Source organism: Cryphonectria parasitica (genome assembly GCF_011745365.1).
Source record: "Cryphonectria parasitica EP155 unplaced genomic scaffold M406scaffold_9, whole genome shotgun sequence".
Lineage (NCBI taxonomy): Eukaryota > Fungi > Ascomycota > Sordariomycetes > Diaporthales > Cryphonectriaceae > Cryphonectria > Cryphonectria parasitica.
The window spans coordinates 510,297-530,314 of record NW_024468917.1 but is presented as its reverse complement, the minus strand read 5'-3'; the positions used below and the strand labels follow the sequence as shown (position 1 = coordinate 530,314).

Genomic DNA, 20,018 nt, shown 5'->3' with positions numbered 1-20,018 from the left:
TCGAAGCCTTGCGACTTAGATAGTGCGAAAAGCCTGCGATTTGCTGAGCTTAGGGTTAGGGCGTGTACAGCCTTGCCTAGGCCTAGATGGCCAATCGTAATTATTTGCAAAGTTTGTATCAAATAACAAGTCTTTCTACGAGTGCCACATGATGAAGACTCTTGAATCTAGAATAAAGATGATTGAACGTATATTCTTGATGTCAGACCAGTATATTGGCCCTACCTTGATGTCCTGAAGTTGCCTGTAGTCTCTCACAACAATTGAGGAGTATGCCTTTTCCGTCAGTTCTGAGCGCTTCTTACCAGTACCAGAAGCGATTGCGCGCCTGAAGCGCTGTGAATATTTTTCTCTCCCCCTATGAAGTTCATGCACTACTGCACAGGATGCCTGTGTATTCTCTTCCCTCAGCAGCCCTGGTAAATCGTCCGGCTGCCCTGACTCTTTGTGCGACGACTTCTGATGCAGCTGATTATAATTACTGCATCATAGTGCGCAAGTCGCATATCTCCTATAGTGGCGTGTTCTCCATCTCGGGCCGCCCAGTTTATGATCTTTAAGATGCAAAACAATTTTCCCGTCAGTGCCCGACCGGCTTTCGTCTAACGTATGGCCGCTTGGTCCTCACAGGAGTCGCTGGGGCTGCAGCGGGCTGTTCGATCATGCTGTTCTGACCACGAAACCAGCGCAATGCGCCTACCCAGTTCTCATTGTTGCGGACGCGGTCTGGTAGGCTCTCCTCGAAATCCTCAGGACTCTCTTGAGCCCGTTGTTGTTTCAATCTCTGCGCTGCCTTACCTAAATTCGCTTTTCTTCCTCCGCGGGCCTTGATTTCCTCCTCTTTCTGCAGATACCACGCTTCTGAGTGCGGTCTGGTTCGATGAGTTCGGGGATCCAAATGGTCAAATCGAACATGGCCTTCCTGCACCTGACGCCCTTGTTGGTCGCATCGCTTCTCAACCATGGGTGGAACAACTTGAGAGGAGCCCTGCTGTCCGTATATATAGGAATCTAGGATCGACGTGTCTTTCTCTTCAACTAGACGCCGCCGTTGTCTCTCCAACGGCGGTGTACTTGCAGCGGGTCGGGCTTTGGAGGACCGTGAGGCAGACATCGTTTCGCTCTGGCTAGCCTTTGTCTTGGTAGGTGTTGTTTTGACGGAAATCTCTTTGTTGCCCTCCAACTTAGCAAGAGGTGCCTTGAAAGGCTGTGCTTCCTCAATTGATGCGTTGATAGAGACATTATTGGCGTTGGCCTCATCGCCAGAACTGCCCCAACTCGCAATGCCAGTTGGTTCTTCATCCAGGCTGGGCCGTGGTTCTTCATTAAGCCTCGGAAGTTGTGGCCGTACACCAGGTATCGAGTTGCTGAGGGGGGTTCTGAGGTACTCAGTGTATGAAGATGGAGCACTCAGTGGATTCTCTTGGGCTTTTGTGGTGTTGGTATCCATCATTTGCAAATCATCATGAAATCTCGGTAATTGACTGGGCACAGCGTTCGAAGCCCCATTCTGCTTGCCGTCGTAAGCGAATGCCTTTGGCAGGGCAAGAGGCGAAGGAAATGGCGCAGAATTGAAACCAGCGCCATCGAAGGTTGGTGAGATTGCCCGCTGCTTCTTGTTGGCGGAGCCCTCGATTGGCGGCGATCGCGAGTTCACGGCTCTCTGCGACGTGATCTTGCTTGACAGATGGCCGCTCCGCAATTCTGCAGACATTTGGGCATTCAAGATCCTTTCGCCAGGGTACAATGGACGCCTCTTATTAGCCGTCTTCCTGGCGGTCGCCTTAGCCTCCAGGGTTTTCCGGTTGGCCGAGACAACTGGTTCGTGTGGAATTCGAGCGCCGTTACTTTGTACAGGACGATGAGACTCAAAAGATAGTCTGTCGGAATTCCTGGCCGACTTGGGGACAAGTCCCATTAGGTGATGCGTGCATGCGACATTGCCTTTAGCTGCATCCTGGTCGCAGTTGGGAACGCGGCATTTCGCCCTCGCCCAGTAGCTATCCGCCTCATCGTCCGATAACAGGAAAGGATTGCTGCTGTTGCTGCTACTGCTGTTGGTACCAGGTGGAAAGCTGTCACCAGGTGGGAACATCGTCGCAAGATCTACCAAGGGGTAGATTGGATCTTTCTTTCTTGGCTTCCGAGTTGCGTCCTCCGCTGCAATCCCATCATTCCTTGGCAGATTTTTGGTGTCTCCGGCCTGATCGCGATTGCGACACCACGAGCAGATAAAGCTAGGAATAAGTCAGCTGGCTAGCTTTTGAGAAACGAGACATGAAAGTTATGGGAAGTGGAATATAGAGAATGTTGACGAGGGAGTAGTGGCAGGGTGCCGTCTGTGAGGGCAGGTCCTCTTCTTGTTCAGAGATGTGATGGTGATAAAATGACTTGTTCGGCTTGTGGTGGGGTCGGGCGCTTACGCCCCGACGCGTGAGAGACCCAGGTCCATTCGGTTGTCTAGCAGGCACGTTTCTGCACGGACGGGTGGCGATTGAGCTGCGCGATGGCTTCAACTTACAGATATTGCGGGGGTGGCCGATGACACGTCTGGTGATAAGTCCTTCCGCATCGACTGCATGGAACGAGGACTTTGTTTCCCTGCTCAGGGTGATTGCAAATCATGCATTTCAAGCCTTCCGCGGCCCGGCCGAGCTGAGGCTCGAGCTGCGCGGGCATGGCGCCAGGTTAGCAAGCCCACTAGAGAGCCCTAAATAAGGGCTTGGGAAGAAAGACAAGGCAAAAAAAAAAAAAAAAAAAAAAGAGAAAAGCGACCCAGATTTTCGTATGAATGACCCGGCAGGCGTCTCAGATCTTTTCAGTCTCTTGAGTGAGTCGTCACCCTGTGCGAGCTGCAGCGGCTTCGTTGATGGTCGGCCCAAGGATACCAGACGCGTGCAAAACAAGGTTTTGCCGAGAAATGGTGCGTGTGGTGGTGTAAAATGTGTGCCGCAGCCTTTGGCCCTGCCTTATGGCGGCGGTTCAAGGTTGGACTCCGGTAAGCGGCTGGTAATACGGATTGATGTTCCATACAACCCAACCCACTTGCGCCCAGGCGACGAAAGCGAAGGCTCGAGCTTTGTGGCCTGGAGAGGAGAAGAAAGAGGAGGGGAAGGAGGACGATAGCGACGTGACGTGGTGTCCTGGCAGTGGCAGCGCAGAACAAAACAACAGCCGAGCAAGTGGCTGGGTAGATGAGATTGGGGATCTTGGGCAGAAGCAACAACAAAACCAGAGGGCCCATGAACAGTCCGACCTTTTACCATTTGAGCATCATTGACAGCCTGCCAGGAATCAAGAAAACGACAGTGGAACAGGGGGGTTTAAAGACGCACGGATAGAGACAACAGGATGAGTAAGAAAAATGCAAGGGAGAAGAACAGTTTAAGGACATACCGATCAAATTGCGCGCGCCCCCGAGTATGCAGTTGGACGGCCGTTGTCAAAATGGGAAAGTTGAGGGCGGCAGAGGGAGATTGAAGGACCCGAGCCGGGCTGGTTGTATGGAAATAAGGAAACGAGTTGCCGGCGCAAAAGAAAGTAAGTAGAAGTAACAGGAGTAATAGTAGTGGTGGTAGTAGCAGCAGTAGTAGTATATCGCACGAGCCCTGACTGACTAGTAGTATTTCTCTTTGGAAATCAAGAGTCCTTGGGGCCGGCTGCTTGTAGAGGCAATCAAATGTAGTAGTAGTTGTTGTTTGCATCGAATTCTTTGAAAGGACAAACGTATCCAATTGCAACCCAACAACAACAGCTGTGAGGCTGACAAGAGCATCGCCAGATTCTCCCGGCAAGACTTGAAGTGTTTGGTCCAGTTTACTAATTGCGTCGGCTAGAAATCGCAATAGGCCTGGAAGGAAGGGGGTTGGGTGAAGTGAAAGAATTTCAAATTGTTTTGAGAGAAATAGAAGGACCAATGCCTGTGTGCCTGCCTATTGAATACGTGCTGGCCTTCCGCTGCGGGAAATGGCCAAGTGGGACCAGCTCTTCTCTTCTTCTCTCATACTAGCATACTGCCCCTCTTCACCGCCTGAGCTTATGCCATAGGGGGCTTAGCGTCAATACAGGTCGCATCGTTTAGAGCCAGATTCGATACCTGAACAATGCTGTCGCGCAACGTCAGGCACAAGCCGCCGTCGAGTGGCATTTACCTTTCGAGACTATAATCTGACTTGAACGAATTGTGCTTTATAGGTTCCTGGCCTCTTTCCCTCTCTCTGCATATTTGTGCGCGTGTCCCTGTGTAATTTTCCTTGAGACTCTACCTGTTCGCCTTCTCGCCTTGCTCTTTCATTTTATTCTATTTTTTATGGTAAGACCTCTATCGACGCCTCTGTGCGACCAAGGGGTCTGTCCACTATGGATTTCCTCAAGTCTGCTGTGGCATCTGCCATTGCCAAGGGCCCTGCATTCCCATATACCTTTGGAGATATTGTCGACGTCGACCAGTCCATCTGGACCTTGCATAATGGCACCCGGCGAGTACGTATGAATCTGCACACTCCATAGACGTACTAGATGACTGATGGCGCACGTTCAGGAAGACGGTTCCAACTGCAGTATCTTCTCGTTCGACATCAACGCCAACCGCTCCCTCCTTCCCCTTGCGAAGAATGCCCTCAAGAAGCTGCGCACATTACGGCACCCCGGTGTGATCAAGGTGCTGGACACGGTCGAGGTACTACCAGACACTGTGCAACGAATACCATATGGCGGCTGATGATGGCTCGAAACCCAGACCGACACGTATATCTACATTGCCACAGAGCGCCTGGTGCCCCTGCGCTGGCATGTCAAACGGAAAAGCTTGAGTCCCGAGACTTTAAAATGGGGCATATATACAGTCGCGGTACGATGAAGCATGCTATAGGGAGACTCTGTGAGGCTTGTGGGCTGACAAAGAATCTAGCGAACTGTCAAATTCATCAACGACGAGGCTTCTTCTATCCATGGCAACGTGAGGGTTGGTTCCGTATACACATCAGAAAGCGGAGAATGGAAACTGGGAGGCTTCGAGATCCTGAGCAACGTCAAAGACGATGATGCCATCATATATGTACGTCCTCAATGAGGTCTTGTTATCCTCGCACGGCTGACATTTCTACTTTAGAACTATGGTAGTCTGATACCCGACTCGGCGCGATACTCGCCACCTGAACTTCGATCCGGTTGGGATGCCATCAAGAGAGCTCCTCACTCTGCCGTTGATTCCTTCAACACCGGTATCCTCATCTTCGAATCATTTAATGGGGATTACTCAGGTCCGGAACAAGCTGGTCAGACGAAGAATGTACCACCGAGCATGCACGCGAGCTATAAGCGCCTGGTCAATGCCAGCCCAAAGTCACGACTGAGTGTGGCCCATTTCATAGAACAGGGCTCTCGCCGCGGCTCGTTCTTTGACACGCCACTTATAAAATTGACTGATGGAGTTGACAGCCTTGGTATTAAATCTGCCGAAGAGCGCGAAGCTTTCCTCGAGTAAGTCGAATTGTGTAGAGTGTTGAGTTAGAAGAGTGACGAGAGGAATAAGATACTGACGAGATACGCGCCAGTGATCTTGATCAATTGACGGACGACTTCCCTGAAGATTTCTTCAAGGAAAAGGTTCTGCCAGAGCTGCTCAAATCTGTCGAATTTGGTGGTGGAGGCGCCAAGGCTTTCGGCGTCGTCATGAAGATTGCGACCAAGCTCTCTGATGATGACTTCGATACAAAGATTACGCCCGTGGTAATTCGCCTCTTTCAGAATCCCGACAGAGCCATCCGCGTCTGTCTGCTTGACAACCTGCCTTCGATGATCGATAGATTGTCGCAGAAGATCGTCAACGACAAGATATTCCCAAACCTAGTGTCCGGGTTTACGGATCTGGCTCCTGTCGTCAGAGAACAGACACTCAAGTCTGTCCTCACAATAGTCGGGAAGCTATCCGACCGCACTATCAACGGAGAGCTTCTGAAATGTCTTGCCAAGACTGCAAATGACGAGCAGCCTGGCATTCGTACGAATACGACCATATGCCTTGGCAAGATTGCAAAGAACCTGGGCACATCTTCAAGAAGCAAGGTCCTCATTGCTGCCTTCACTCGCTCTATACGCGACCCTTTCGTCCATGCAAGAAATGCCTCTCTCATGGCTCTTGCCGTCACGGGCGACTGCTTTAGTGACGAAGACTGCGCGTTGAGGATCTTGCCAGCAATCTGCCCACTACTCATAGACAAGGAGAAGCTTATTCGAGATCAAGCTGTCAAGACGATGGATGTGTACGTAGGGAAAATCAAGAAGGCCGCTTCTGACATGCCCGACACTGCGCTTCCACCGCAGCAGCTGGGCGCGAACGCGCCACGCATGAGCACCCCCGTGGGGACTGAGTCGTCTGCTCCATCCTGGGCTGGATGGGCTATCTCCTCATTTACCAACAAAATGTCGCAAGCTGCAGGCGAAATTCAGCCGACATCGTCCAACAGCCCGACACCTGCGCCAGATGCGAAACGTCCTGCACCAGTGACAACTTCTTCAGCATCCACTCTCCACCGGCAAGCAATGAAATCACCCACGTTTCCCGCAGCCTCGAGACCATCGTCGAGCAGCAATGCCGGAGGCGAGACCTTCTTCGCCGATTCTGTGCCAGCGGATGACGCTTGGGGCGACACCGGCGATGACGCATGGGGCGATGATACTGATACCGCTAATGCCTGGGGAGACATGGAGGATATGGACGACGACAACACGGGTGCTGCATCAATGACTTCGTCCACAACGCTTTCGGCACCCAAGAAGGATCTACCGACCCGCAATATCAGCAGCAGGGGCAGCGGGAGCGGAAGCGCAAAGCCGTTTGGCGGTGATGACGATGAGCCAGACTTTGCAGGGTGGCTGGCTGCGCAGTCCAAATCAAAGAGTGCAACCAAGCCACTGCCAAAAGGGCTCAGCAAGTCGAATGGCAAGACCACAACAACTGCTACAACAAAGAAGCCTGCCCCCAAACCAGCTGCTAAACCAGCTGCCAAAGTTGCGCCGGCGAAGAAGATTGATATGAAGCCCAAAGAGTCGGAGGAGGATGGCTGGGGTGATGCGTGGTAGCGGTGAAGGCAACAGGCCCGGGCATCTGAATCTATAATGTGTTATTACATCGTCTGGAAGTTCTTAGGCGAGCGTCTCTTTGCATAATATGTGGTAAGGCGTTCTGGGGACTTGGATAACAATGGGATGGCTGATAGTATCCTATCTGAATAGGATAGGATGGTGACATTGGATAGAACGTTTTGCTGGCATACACGATGTCCAAGGATGCGGACATATCACAAAATTGCAACAAGGCAAAGTCAAAGTAATTTCCATTTGAAGGTCATCCGTAGTCCTTTGTAAACGCCACCATACACCCTGCGATGCTCCATCCAATTCCGAGTATGCGACGTCTGTAACGGAAAGCTTGATCGACTTGTCGACTGCCTCCAGTGTAGAGCATTGCATACGATTCGTATTCCAGAGCAGTTATAAATAACTGTTCTCTTAGCGCGCAGACAAAAAACTGATTCAACCTTTAGCGCGCCTCCGAGTAGTCATTCAGCGCGACACAGACCGCGCCGCGGTGGTGGCCATTGTACTGGCGGATGATCTGCTGGCTGTGCAGCTCCCACAGGCGGGCGTAGTGATCAGAGCAAGCCGTGACCAGGTAGGCCGAGTCGGCGCTGAAGGCGCAGTCCCAGACCCAGCGCTGGTGGCCGGTCAGCGTGGCCTCCAGTGGGAAGGGGCGCGGGGATCCGTTCTCGTCGGGCTCGGCGGCCTTCTCTGGGTCGACCTCCCAGATCTTGGCGGTGTGGTCGGCCGAGCAGGTGGCTAGCTTCTTGACGTCCGGGGAGAGCAGGATGCGCGTGATGTACTCCTTGTGTGCGTTAAAGTGGGTGATGGGCTGCAGCTCGGTGCGGTCAAAGGTCTGGATGAGGGACCAGACGAAGACGTTGCCCTGGGGGTTTCAGGATAATAGTCAGAAGAAACCGTTACGTTCGGTTACGAGACGACATGAAGAGAGGGGAGGGAAGGCGATGCTTGTAGAACATGATAAGGGCATGACGTACATTGTTATTGGCGGCGCACAGCAGTGTGCCATCCGTGGCAACCGTGACACTCGACACGCTCACGTCCTCCTCGGGGATCAGCTCATGGCTGCAGTTGTTCTCGGCGAGGTCCCAGACGCGCACGCTGCCGGACCTGTCGCAGCTGATGATCTCGCCCTGGTTGGGGTGGATGACGACGTCGTTGGCGGGGCTGCCGTGGTTGTAGCTGCGCTGGATAGTGCCGCTGCGGGTCTCCCAGATCTTGACGGTGCCGTCCTCGGAGCTCGTGACCATCCACTTGCCCTCGCAGTGGAACGCGACGCCCGTGATGTTGCCCGTGTGGCCCTCAAAGGTCAGCAGCGCGTTCGGGTTGGTCGACTTGATGTCGAACAGCTTCACCGTGTGGTGGCCCGCGGCCGCGAGGAAGCGCTTGTCGGGCGAGATGCACAGACGGTTCACCTGCGAGTCTGGATGCTGGATTGTGCGGGAGCAGATGCCGGAGAGGGCCTCCCAGAACCTGTGGTGGTGGGACAAACGGGTTGCGATGGTCAGCGTCACGCGCGCTCAGCAAGGGGCACAGGGCGACGCGAGGGCGTGTCGCGACGAGGGAAGAAAGGAGGAGGAGACGCCGTGCGAGAGGACATATACGAACCGTATGGTGTGATCATAACCGGCTGAGACGCAGAGAATGTTAGCAGGATCACTGCGTTGCGCCATGGTGGGCGGTTGGAATGTGGTGGTCACGCAGGTGTAGATTGAAGATGGAGGCTCTGCTTACCGGTACAGAGAATGACCGACATGTTGACAGAGGAAGGGTTAAGTCAACCTCCTCTCCATCATTTGGAGATTTCAACCGTCGTGGCCAAAAGGGATTGGAAGTCCTGTCGTCTTTGCTCGTGGGCGACGAGGTTGAGGATGTTCAAGCTTGGTGGGAACTGTATTGTAATGAGGCTCAAACAAGGGTGTGCAGCTGGAGTGACGTTCTGAGTGGGGGGAGGGGACGTCAGGGTCTCCCCTCCTAGAGCCTAGAGGTTACACCCCTGTAAAGCTACTCTCACAGCACTTCTCCGCAATGTCCAAGCTGCGCAACATGTTCTCTTCGCAAAACGTGCCTCTCAGCACATTTGCTTCGTATGATGAGATAAGCCTGGTTTTACAGAGATTTCATCCATAGCAATACTGCCACCTGAAAGTGAGAACAGAGAGGGGCTAGCACAGGCGGGATTAGCATACGCTTGTTAGTATTATCGGCTGTATATCAATTCTTGAATATATGGGAGTCCAGGTTCAAGATGGAAGAAGGCATATGTGAGACACAGACTCTAGTGAACTTCTACTTTTGGATGATTGAGGTCAGTCTTGAATGTGAACTTCCTGCTCTGCCTTCCAAAAAGGCTTAGATACTTGACTCAAGAAAAGAACAGCTGGATGAAGACGTGACTTGTAAGTATAGTAGTGGCATAATCATGAACACCAAAGGCTCCCAGAATTATTGTTACAGTTACACAATCCCCTAACAAACAAACTGCCTTCAATCTCCCTTCAATCATTTGCCAGTCATTCTCTTATGTTCATACTTTAACAGCCTCGATGATCTCTCTCACCACACGAGATGTGCTCAGCAGATTTCCTCTGACCTTCACTCACCATTGATGATAAGGCATTTCGCCCTGCCATCTGAAGTCAGTCCCTCACTCTACTAGACCATCTCAGACTTCCTAACAAGAGAAGAAGAAAAGAAAAAGAGCATACTTACCTCTCCTCATCAACCTTATAAACCACCCAAGTAGCCTCCCGGGCGCCCCAGCAAGTCCGTAGGTCTACAGCACCTAAATCGTCAAAACTCGTAAACATCTTGGCCCGGCCAGTACTATTCAGATACAGCGGGTCTGAAAAGAACTAAAAGAACTTCGGCTCTTGCTTAAGTATTTGGGACCAGCACCTCCTTCACCGCCAGCAGGTGGCTCACCCACCCACGCCCACGGACAGAGACCGCAACTAGCTTGGAGTGGGACTTGACCGCCTCAAGAAGTAGCTTTCTCTTCTCCCCTGGAGTCAATGAGTCACCGTCAACGGCATCGCAGAAAGCTACCATCTCGGCCATGAACGCGTTGAAGCAGTCGGTCCTGCCACGCTGGAACTGTCGCTGGTTCACTACATCTAGGACTGTTACTGGGTGATAGCTACATAGTTTGCGGATTGCAATCTGCAGGACTACCTGGAGAAGTGAACACGATGCAATCTTTTATGCTCGTAAATATGCGGTGCTGAGGCCAGTATGGTCGAATCAGGTGTATGAATCGCCTACAGTCGTTACGAGATGGTGCGCCCGACGCTGAGCGGTCATCCAGATGTCTCGTCTAAGACCGGCTTCGAGATGAGAGGACAGTACGTAAAAGCATCGTGCCGTGAAAGCATTGGCGGAGAAGGGGGAGACAGAGAAGGGTTTGGAATAGGCAGGGTTGACTGTCTTGCAGAGGCCAGCCAGAGTAGGCCAGTCAATCATGGCGTGCTGGCAGAATGTCGAAGCAACGCCAGATTCTTGGCCCACATATCGCTGTTGCCTGTGGCTATTGCAGGCGCCCAGTACGTACCTTCGGGTGTCTGCTCTAGCATGGCGCCATAGACTGCCTGGAGCTGCGCTTGGGAGAGCCAATGTCCAAGCCCGATACACTGAGGCATCACATTGAGATAGTCTCTCGCAACCTCTCCCGAGTCGAGAGAGAGCTTGTATTTGAAGGCCGCCTGCGTGATCAAGACTGCCTGATCTGCTTGGGCATGACTTGCTGCACTGAGCGGAAGTAACCCAAATAAATGATGTCGCCTGGCATTCATCTCCCGCGGCCGAATACAATTGAATTTGTTGTACAGGTCAATAATTCAGTTGTCAAGATCATAGTCACATTGCTCCAGTCGGGCTTGTATCTTTTCACCGATACCCCTGGTAAAAGCAGCTCTGCCACCACCTCTTGTGTGTGTTTGAGATCCTCATTACTCCCAAGATGGGCGATTGTTTCGAATCCTCTGACCGTGTCTATCATAAGAACATAGATCGGTCATTGAGGCTGCACTGTCAGGCTTTAGACGTTTGGTGAATGTGAAAACATTGAATCCAATGGCTGGTCCTCGTTCTAATTACCACATACATCCGCTTCCATCTTTCCCAAGGTCTTTCAAAGACAGCTATTTGTAGATGAGGGTAGAGGCCATCGTCCAACTAGTTACTGTTTGGATACAAATTCAATGGTGATATTTCCCATCAGATTCAATGCGTCTCTTTGGACCGTTACCGCTCGAGGTACTATTATAAGATTCTGGTACAAACTCACAACGATAGTATGACGCCGTAAGGACAGCCAGCACACATTTATCTGAGCCACTAGTTTTATCATTGTTCATTCCAGACTTAGGTATATGGTTAGCTGTATACTTTATCCAGGGAGTCTTTCATCATTAAGCTGAGCCTGTCTGTGCTCTGAATTATCCATGGAAATCAAATCGACTCTTGTCAAGTTATTTACATCAACAATAATGTATGAGTTTCATCACAACCGATATCAGAACCTTTTTCCAAATAAATGAAAAAGAAAGCAAGAAAGAAAGAGGAAGAGAGGAGCCCGAGGGTGGAGAGGGGGGCAGGGGACCATCAGAACAAAATTGGACGCCTCTATCTACCTGTTACCAAAGAGCGTACTTGATATACTATTAAGTTCTCGTCATTCAGATCAGAAAGAATTCTTGAGGGGTAACTGTGTCAAAGTCTGGCAGTGGAAATAAGGAAAACCGAAGTACAGTCGAAGCATACTTTTGGCCCGCAGACCCTGCAGATCCTCGACCTTATGAGTGACATGTGCGATATCATTAGGGAGTAACAGTAACAGAGAAAGCAACAATGAGGCCATGTCATTTCTCGGAATGCAGATGGGCTGTCATCTAGCACAACATGTCACCGTATGATCACGAAGGAACCTCGTCAGTCGTCCTTGGGACTCTTTCTTGAAACGAAGCTCAACACGTAGACTGTGCTACCGACCTTCCGCTATGACATGTTTGGAACTAAGTTATATGATTGTCCCGAGTGCTTAAGGATATAGTTCGCGGGGATCAGAAGGATGAGTGTGTCGACTCGAATAATTATGCCGGGTGGTGTCGTGATGACAATCAAGGCAAGGACCAGTCAAGGAGGGGTCGAAGAAACGCGTGCAGTATTTTCAACGGACCACAGAAATCTTATAGTTAACACCTACACAACGACTTCCAAAACACTTGGTGCATAATCGGATGACAATATCACGGCTGACTTGAACGTTCCATCAACCTCTGTGAGGCTCTTCACCTTTCGACAAATCATACGCATTACAAACAGCAAATGAACAGTTCGTGAATCTTGCACAACCATGTTCAAAATGGTGTTCCGACGCCTTATAGCTCTAACCGACACCATCTCGAATCCTCCTCATGACATTGCGAACTACGCCGCCCCTGACGCAGTATGACCTCTCTTAGACGACTTTCCAGAAGAACGACCTCCAGACCTCTGATGACTGGTTGGTGGCGGCTGGTGTCCAGGGGGCGGTCTATGATCCGATGATGTGGAAGCGGAAGCCTGGCCTTTGTTTAGCTTTGGTTTATTCGGACAGTCAATCAGTTTGGTTCCAGAGCCATGGCAGTCAGAATGAGGCCTAAGTACAAGTTACTTAGCAGTGTGCTGTTGAAAGTCTGACTAATAGAAAGGCAAGACCAGATACTAGCTAAGATAAGGCACAGAGACCTCATTACTCACATGCCGTATTTCTTGATGTACATATAGCTTCCTCCGCATTCACAAGGAACTGGATGTTGGCCATTGATACAACCGCAGACGTAGTCCACAGTGTTGGGCAAGGTTGGTTCATGAATATCGGTCACATAGTATTGGTTGGACATTGTAAGAAGAGGATGCGGGATTCTTTTAAGAATTTATTGTTTTCTGACAGAGGATGAAACTTTAACGACTAGTTAAGAATGGCGATATCATGACTTGGAATGAAAGAGCAGTTTTAATCAGTATCCAGACCGACCGTTGAAGATCAAAGACGGTTCAGTCTTTATATAGGGTCTTATTATGTCGTACAAGGCTAACATGGACTCCTAGCAATATCAGGCAGTCGGTAGCAAAAGCAATAACTTCAAGACGAAGAAATTAGCCTCATGTGTCTCATTTCTAGATCAGTGTAGGGATCGCCGATATGTACACAAATACCACAGAAAAGTCAGATGAGCCAAAACATCGTAAAGTACCACAAGTAACTTTTAACCCTACTCACAAAGAGTGAAATTGCCGTTGAAGGGTCACAAACTGCATAAGAGGAATGACTTCAGGGATGGCCCCGATAATGTTGTATCATCTAGTGGTATTGGTGCCAATAACTTGGCCAAGTCAAAGGCTAGAAGCACTATGAGGGATTTTTGCTCAAGCCTCGTCGAGGAGTTTGGAGGCCTTGTATAGACCCTGACGACATAAGAACATGAGAACGTACTAGTAGCAGCTGAGTGTGACTTGTAAGTGTCTAGGACGCCTCCCTTAATGGGCAGGGTCTGTTTCAAGCAGGTGATGGGTTTGGAGGACTGTGAATGGCGCTTGACAGAGGAAGATCGGGACTTGACACCATCAGATGCTTCATCTACTAGCCAAATGGCCATGCAGATCCGTGATGACCGCTTCCAAGCATGCAGCCGCCCGTCGAGGCCTTGAAAGGAATTGAATCGATTCTGTTTGATAAAAGAAGGAGACAGATTTACTTACTCGGCGCTTCCTTCTTCGTCCTCGGTCTGTGAAGTGTGGTCCGTTCACGCACGCACCACAGCATCTTTTAGGGCCGGCTTGTCCTATCTGATGCCTTTGGCAAGGATTGATAAGACGGCGTGACCCCCATTTCTACCCAATGTTACGCCACTGCAGATCAAGTCATCCTTTAGCTGAACCGCGGTTGGCTCCTTGTCCAGTACCTTTACAGTAGGTGGTGCCATGATAACTACAGCGGGTCATGCGTTGACCCAAGAGTCGCGAAGATCAGTGCGCTGTGTCTTCTGTATCCGTTCAAAATGTTCAAAATGGAACTGCTGCGGAACTTCAATAATGCCGACTGGGTAGTAGATAACCGGATATCACAAGGCGAGTCTCTCTATCAGTCCGCTATTCGATGTCCAGCTGCTGAGGACCTGTTTCACCGTCTAGGTGGACGAGGCTAGGCATCCTGTGTGATTTGGTGTATCTACATGTTGATCGGTATATTAGGCTTTGACTGTGGTAGTTTTCTCTGCCCACATTCTGTCAATATGAATTTAATTGAAATGGAATCGTGACAATACTCTAGTCTGTTCATGGCTGTCTGGAGTCTCAACCTTGGAGGTGTCGCGGCAACGACAACATGAATCTAACAAATCATTCTCTTCTAAGTCCTCACAGCAACATTTTCAGCCCGAAGGCAGCCAGTAATGTGCGCCCAGTGGCGGTTGGCGGGAGTGTCCATACCAAATCTGAGGAACCAGCCCGATGAACTTCAATGATCCGGTCCAGACGCAGTGCGACCTTCCGATGCCGGCCAGTTGTGCTTGATCCAACCTTCTTGGCCAACTTCACGAAGTGAGGTTGAAGAATATGGAATTTTGCCATGGCTACGTGTTTGGTCACGCGAAAAATATCCCAAGCCAGTAGACAATGTCAGGAGCTCGAGTCTGCGCATTTTGCTCGACAGTCATTTGTACATATGTATCTATTTCAACAATCAAGCGTCCCTTGACACTGTTCTAGGCGTGTAAGTGATGAAATCCATATGGTAGCCACAAAAATTTGGAATCGATAATAATCTATAATGGACACTATTATGCTTCACCGGTCGGGTCCGCCTGGATGAGAGGCTCATGGTCGCCTGACAAAAGGAAGGGCCGAGAACAGCCTGAACAGGTGTAGCGATTCATAGCTCGAGAATCGCTCCACCATACCCTGAATTTATGCGGAAGCAGCTGAGTGGGAAGTGCCGCTAACCAACGACGCATGTTTCGGGTGACCACAGCCATGGCGTACTTGGTCAATGGCGAAAGCCCGAGAAAAAGCATTTCCTCCCAATGACTGTTACGAATGGCACACCTCATGGGCACATTTTCTTGTTCTCACCGAATGTGTTCCGTAGCTCCACATCCAGGAACGCCACACGCCGCGCAGGACTTAGTGTGTTGAGTATGGCGCGAGTTTAGAATGCTGTCTCGAATGTCTCCCTCATTGTAATTATGGTATTGAGAAGCCCAGACTATTAGGTATCACAAAGAACATCACCCTAAATATCCAGTCAATAACCTGAGGTTCTCGAATCATGGTGTGACAGCAAAATTGGCATGCTATGAAGTATGATAGAAGAATGCGAGTCACAGAAAAACGGATCGAGGAAGGTGAGCCCTCAGGACGAAACAGGTAATGCCCGCTCATTGACGGACTTGTTCACTCTTCGTCTGTTTCTTTTCCGAGTCAATTTAATGACCGATTCGCTGGAGTCTTCGCTTATTTGCAGCTGAATATCAAAGTCTGCTAATTGTAACAAAGAGAAAACATACAAGAAACCGTGAAGTGTGCCCAGGAATGAATATTGGATTTGGCAACCTGCAGGCTCGGCGATTTGCAATCAAATTTTCGAGTCTTGAGTTTGTGTTGAAATTCATTCATCCAATCTATGAGACAGCTCAAAGTGAGTGGGAAACTATTGTGTGAACAAGAATCTGGCGGTAGACGCAATTATCTTTTGAATATCACTTAAGCAGCTCAGTTATCTTGAGGTCTTCCCTTTCGGTGGTATAATAACAGTATACGTACATGGTTTTTAGTAATCGAAGGAAATGTTAGCACGCATCATTACATCCTTTGAAGTGGCGTACGAGCAAGACAATAAATCCATCGGCTACCGGTTGCTTGATCAGTGACATCCAGGCTATGGTCTAATAGTTGTCTATTCCCGTATTGAGCTTGGAGCCTGCCATTTTTGCGCGCGTTGGGGCCAGATCAAGCGCGGGGATCCAATGCAACGTCTGTAACGATCTCATTGATCCTTCAGGTTTCCCGATTGTTGGCTGCGTTTTTTCAATCTTATCTAGAGGCTTTCACAGATCAGAAGATGGAGGCGTGAGCATATTTACTGGAGCTAGAGGATAGAATTATCAGGCACGCCGGGTAACACGGTACGGCAGCGTGTAGGATCAAAGCGAGTGGACTTTTTCTCTTTTCTGGATACATCCAAACTCGACTCACCTTGAATCAACAATAACACTTTGTGACGCTCCATCCAATCACTACGCTCAGAAAAGCCGCCGAATTCTCATTTTCAACCTCACAAGGCATCCCATTGATAAGCTAGCAAAGTGCCAGCAAGTGAACGACTGCCACATAACTATCTACCTAATGCGCACCACCTCCACCTCCACCTCCTCGCCTTCCTCTCTGGAATTTGATTTGCTTGTGGAGCCTGCTTTGCAACCAGTAATATCCCAGAGCTGACGCGCATGTCTCTGCATAAGCGATCATGCAGCAGCAATGTTCAGGGGTGCTTTACTTAGCCACCCAGCTGCAACTTAACCGCGTTCTTGGACTTTCAATCACGTGCAGTTCTCAGCCTCAAAAGAGTTGTAGCTGTAGACAGCGTTTAAGCTGACAACCAAGCTGCCATCCAGCTCATTTTTTTATTTTTTGACGATTTCATCGTCCTTAAAGGCGTTATGGATTCCTTATCCGCAATCGGCCTTGCCTCGTCCATTCTGGCGTTTATCGACTTCTCGTGGGATCTAGTAACTGGCACTCTCGAGATTTATCGTTCAAAGAATGGCAGCTCTACAGAAAATACCCGTCTCATCATGGATACAGATCGCGTCAAGTCTCTAGCCGAGTCACTTGCAAACGATACTCCCGCCAAGACCGAAGCTGAGAGAAGCATTAAGGATCTCGCAAAAGCCTGCCGAGAGGACTCGGGGATCTTGCTGGCGCTCTTAGAGAAGATGAAAGTGACGGGTAATCGTCACAGATTTCTAGGGAGCTTCAAATCCAAATGGACGAGCATAACTAATGATGGAGAGGTGAAAAGACTCAAGGAACGCCTTCAGGAAAGTCGGAAGGAAATTTTGTTGAACCTTACGATGTTACTCAAGTAAGAACACAACCGTGCTTGCCAGATGGTATGCCATGGACATAGACTTACATACCGGCTGCAGGGAAGACCTAAGCGAGATCAAGAAGCTACAGCAGGATACCAGAGAGCTCAATGTCAACTTGTCGCGGCAGGTCACCGACGCCCAGGACAAACTACAGAGCGCTATCAAGAGCAGTCTAGAGAGAACCTTGGAAAACCAAAGGACCCCAGCCGAACAATCACTGCTATCGAGCATAACAGCACAACTGCAACATTTGCTGTCTTTGACAATGACTATCCCGATTCAACACAGAATTCTGCGTCACATCATGTTCGACGACATGGAATCTCGACGAGAAGAGATTATCGATGCCGATGCCGCCACTTGCGACTGGATCCTGAATGAAGGCTTCTCGGATGATGAGATGTCATCTGAGTACTCATTCTCGGAGAGCGCGCCACATAATCTGAATTTGCTTCTATTTGAGACGAAGGATGGACGGACAGTGGCTCGGAAAAAGTTCATCTCCTGGTTGAGGACTGGTAGCGACGTCTTACACATCTCGGGCAAAGCTGGATCGGGAAAGTCCACGCTCATGAAATACATCGGCGGACACAAAAGGACCAAACAGGAACTTGAGGACTGGGCTGGCGATAAGAAACTCATATTTGGCCAGTTCTACTTCTGGATATCTGGCAGTCCGTCACAGCGGACACTTCCCGGCCTCTACAGGTCGTTACTCTTTCAGGCCTTGAGTCAGTGCCCGGACTTCATTGGGACCGTTTTCCCAGTCTAGCTTGAGCGGATGAGGTCTTCTGGTACCCAGAGCGATCGGTCCGTGGAAAAAGTCGAGGGCTTCCGTGATAATCAGATCCGGGACGCATTCGAACTTCTCTTACAGCAGACGCAATTTGAAGGTTACAGGCTGTGTTTCCTCATCGACGGGCTGGATGAGTTTGAGGGAAACTCGCTGGAACATGAAAACCTAGCAGCAAAGCTGAAGAGCTGGACAGCTCATGGTGACGTCAAGCTTATTGTCAGCTCACGACCCTGGCGGGAATTCCACGAGATCTTCACCTCCAACGAGCCCCTCCATTTGCATCAACTCAACTCCCTTGACATTCAAACCTTCTGTCTCAGCCGAATCGCATCTGACACAGAAACTCGTCAACTTGAGCCGGACGAGATGGACTATCTACGCAACGATGTCGTCAGCGAGATCATCACAAACTCTCAAGGTGTGTTTCTGTGGGCACACCTCGTTCTTGACGCAACACTTTTAGGAATCCGCAATGGGTTCCTTGTCAATGAACTCGTGTCGAAAGTCAACGAGTTTCCATTCGAGCTGAATGGCTTGTACGACAAACTGCGAGAGCCCATTGAGAAGAGCGCCAGCGACAGAAAGAGGTCGAACCAGATGCTCTTGTTGGCGGCAAATGCGCCCGAAGATTTCCCCCTTGATGTCATAGCATTGTCCTTGCTTGGTGATGATAGTGATCCTGGCCTGTTTGATGAGGACTTCCCTTCAACAACGGAGTGTCAGCCATATTCAGGAGAAGAATGCACCAGACGACTTAAGCGCGGCATGAAGCTGATGAACGGCCTGACTCGGGGCTTGCTTGAGGCAGTTGACTCCCCAAATTATACCTTTGATTTTTGTTTTCCGCTCTTTCATGTCAAGTCAAAGCAAACACGATTCTGTCACAGATCGGCCCGAGATTACCTCATCAACAACGAGAAGCGATACTCGGCTTTGCAAGAATCTTGGCCAGGTTTTGATACATCAGATGTGTACGGAAGGATATATCTTGCAAGTGTCATATATGGGCGGTACGCGGTGGCTGCTTCTACTTCGACGAGTGAGATTCGCCTGCTCCCACACTTCTTCAAGACCCTCAAGACTATCCGCAAACTTGGAGGAACCACTACTTCGCTCGCTTCGACCAACATGGTTAAGTCACTCGCGGTTCAGGCGGGAATTTCACGGTGATGAGGGACTCCATGACACACCAGTGTCATTCCTTTCGTATGCGGCAGCCTACGGGCTACAGGAGTTCGTACTTTCTGAGGTAGGCGCCCGTACAACTTCAGATACTCATTCGTGTGGGTCAAGCGTGTTACTGACCGCTCTTCATTGCCGAGAGTGGGAACTTGCATTCAAGCTTATCGAACAGAGCATCGGCTTAGACACGCTCATCAAGACTCGCTTTATCGATTCTGGGGAGAGCAAGGCGTTGCTTATTCCTGTGTGGGTGCTTGCTCTGTCACTTATAATAGGTGCAGCTTTCCCCAAACTCATCAGGGGAAAGACTCTAAGTGACACGCAAAACGAAAGCCTCATTCGGCTCCACGAGCACGCTTCAGAAGTTGGCGAATGCCTGACATTGACTTTTCGTCTGTGGCAAACGCCCGATAATCGCGTGCATAGAGGCTCCGTGTGGCATAATACTAAGGAGACAGTTATGGGCTCCGATGAGTTTGCACGTTAGGCAGCAGACACTTTGATAGCAAGAGGATTGAACCCGTGCAGAAGCACTTCAGGACGAGCTACATTGCTACAGAGATCTGATAAGTGGGTGGGATGGCGTGCGAATTTTGATGGCACTCCTTCTCACATTTGTAATGATTTTCAATGGCGGGAAGTCTTCAGTGGATATGGGAAGCCCTATGAAGAATATGAGTCTCGAGGAGTATACTTCAGGCTGTGGTGATGAACTCATTAGGTACAACTTCAGATACACATTGGTTGAGCAAGCAAAATTTCACCACAGGCAATGTCATCTACACTCTCACAGATAGCAACCGAAAGAA

At 50.0% G+C, this 20,018-nt stretch overlaps 5 protein-coding genes across 5 annotated transcripts; 2 read left to right on the top strand and 3 right to left on the bottom strand.

Moving 5' to 3' along the window:
* Nucleotides 1–580: 580 nt before the first annotated feature.
* M406DRAFT_334206 (uncharacterized protein) lies at nt 581–2,095 on the bottom strand (the record flags this gene model as incomplete). Its single annotated transcript, XM_040920915.1, has 3 exons — nt 581–670; nt 701–759; nt 799–2,095. The coding sequence occupies 3 exons, from the start codon at nt 2,093–2,095 to the stop codon at nt 581–583; spliced, it is 1,446 nt and encodes a 481-aa protein (XP_040771553.1).
* Nucleotides 2,096–4,293: 2,198 nt separating this feature from the next.
* M406DRAFT_348158 (ARM repeat-containing protein) lies at nt 4,294–7,339 on the top strand. Its single transcript, XM_040922367.1, has 6 exons — nt 4,294–4,482; nt 4,541–4,678; nt 4,739–4,849; nt 4,910–5,056; nt 5,111–5,481; nt 5,556–7,339. Exons 1-6 carry the CDS (start codon nt 4,360–4,362, stop codon nt 7,081–7,083), a joined length of 2,418 nt encoding a protein of 805 aa, XP_040771552.1. The 5' UTR covers nt 4,294–4,359; the 3' UTR covers nt 7,084–7,339.
* A 204-nt stretch (nt 7,340–7,543) lies between these two features.
* On the bottom strand, nt 7,544–8,857 carry M406DRAFT_63781 (uncharacterized protein; the record flags this gene model as incomplete). Its single annotated transcript, XM_040924852.1, has 4 exons — nt 7,544–7,936; nt 8,079–8,574; nt 8,710–8,731; nt 8,836–8,857. 4 exons carry the CDS (start codon nt 8,855–8,857, stop codon nt 7,544–7,546), a joined length of 933 nt encoding a protein of 310 aa, XP_040771551.1.
* An 899-nt stretch (nt 8,858–9,756) lies between these two features.
* Nucleotides 9,757–11,959, bottom strand: M406DRAFT_334203 (uncharacterized protein; the record flags this gene model as incomplete). Its single annotated transcript, XM_040920914.1, has 7 exons — nt 9,757–9,775; nt 9,814–9,927; nt 10,031–10,223; nt 10,652–10,843; nt 11,204–11,215; nt 11,387–11,428; nt 11,863–11,959. The coding sequence occupies 7 exons, from the start codon at nt 11,957–11,959 to the stop codon at nt 9,757–9,759; spliced, it is 669 nt and encodes a 222-aa protein (XP_040771550.1).
* Nucleotides 11,960–17,547: 5,588 nt separating this feature from the next.
* M406DRAFT_268843 (uncharacterized protein) lies at nt 17,548–18,330 on the top strand (the record flags this gene model as incomplete). Its single annotated transcript, XM_040917969.1, has 2 exons — nt 17,548–17,997; nt 18,034–18,330. Coding segments are annotated over 2 exons (747 nt in total), but the record flags the coding sequence as incomplete, so codon positions are not given.
* Between the last annotated feature and the right edge of the window lie 1,688 nt (nt 18,331–20,018).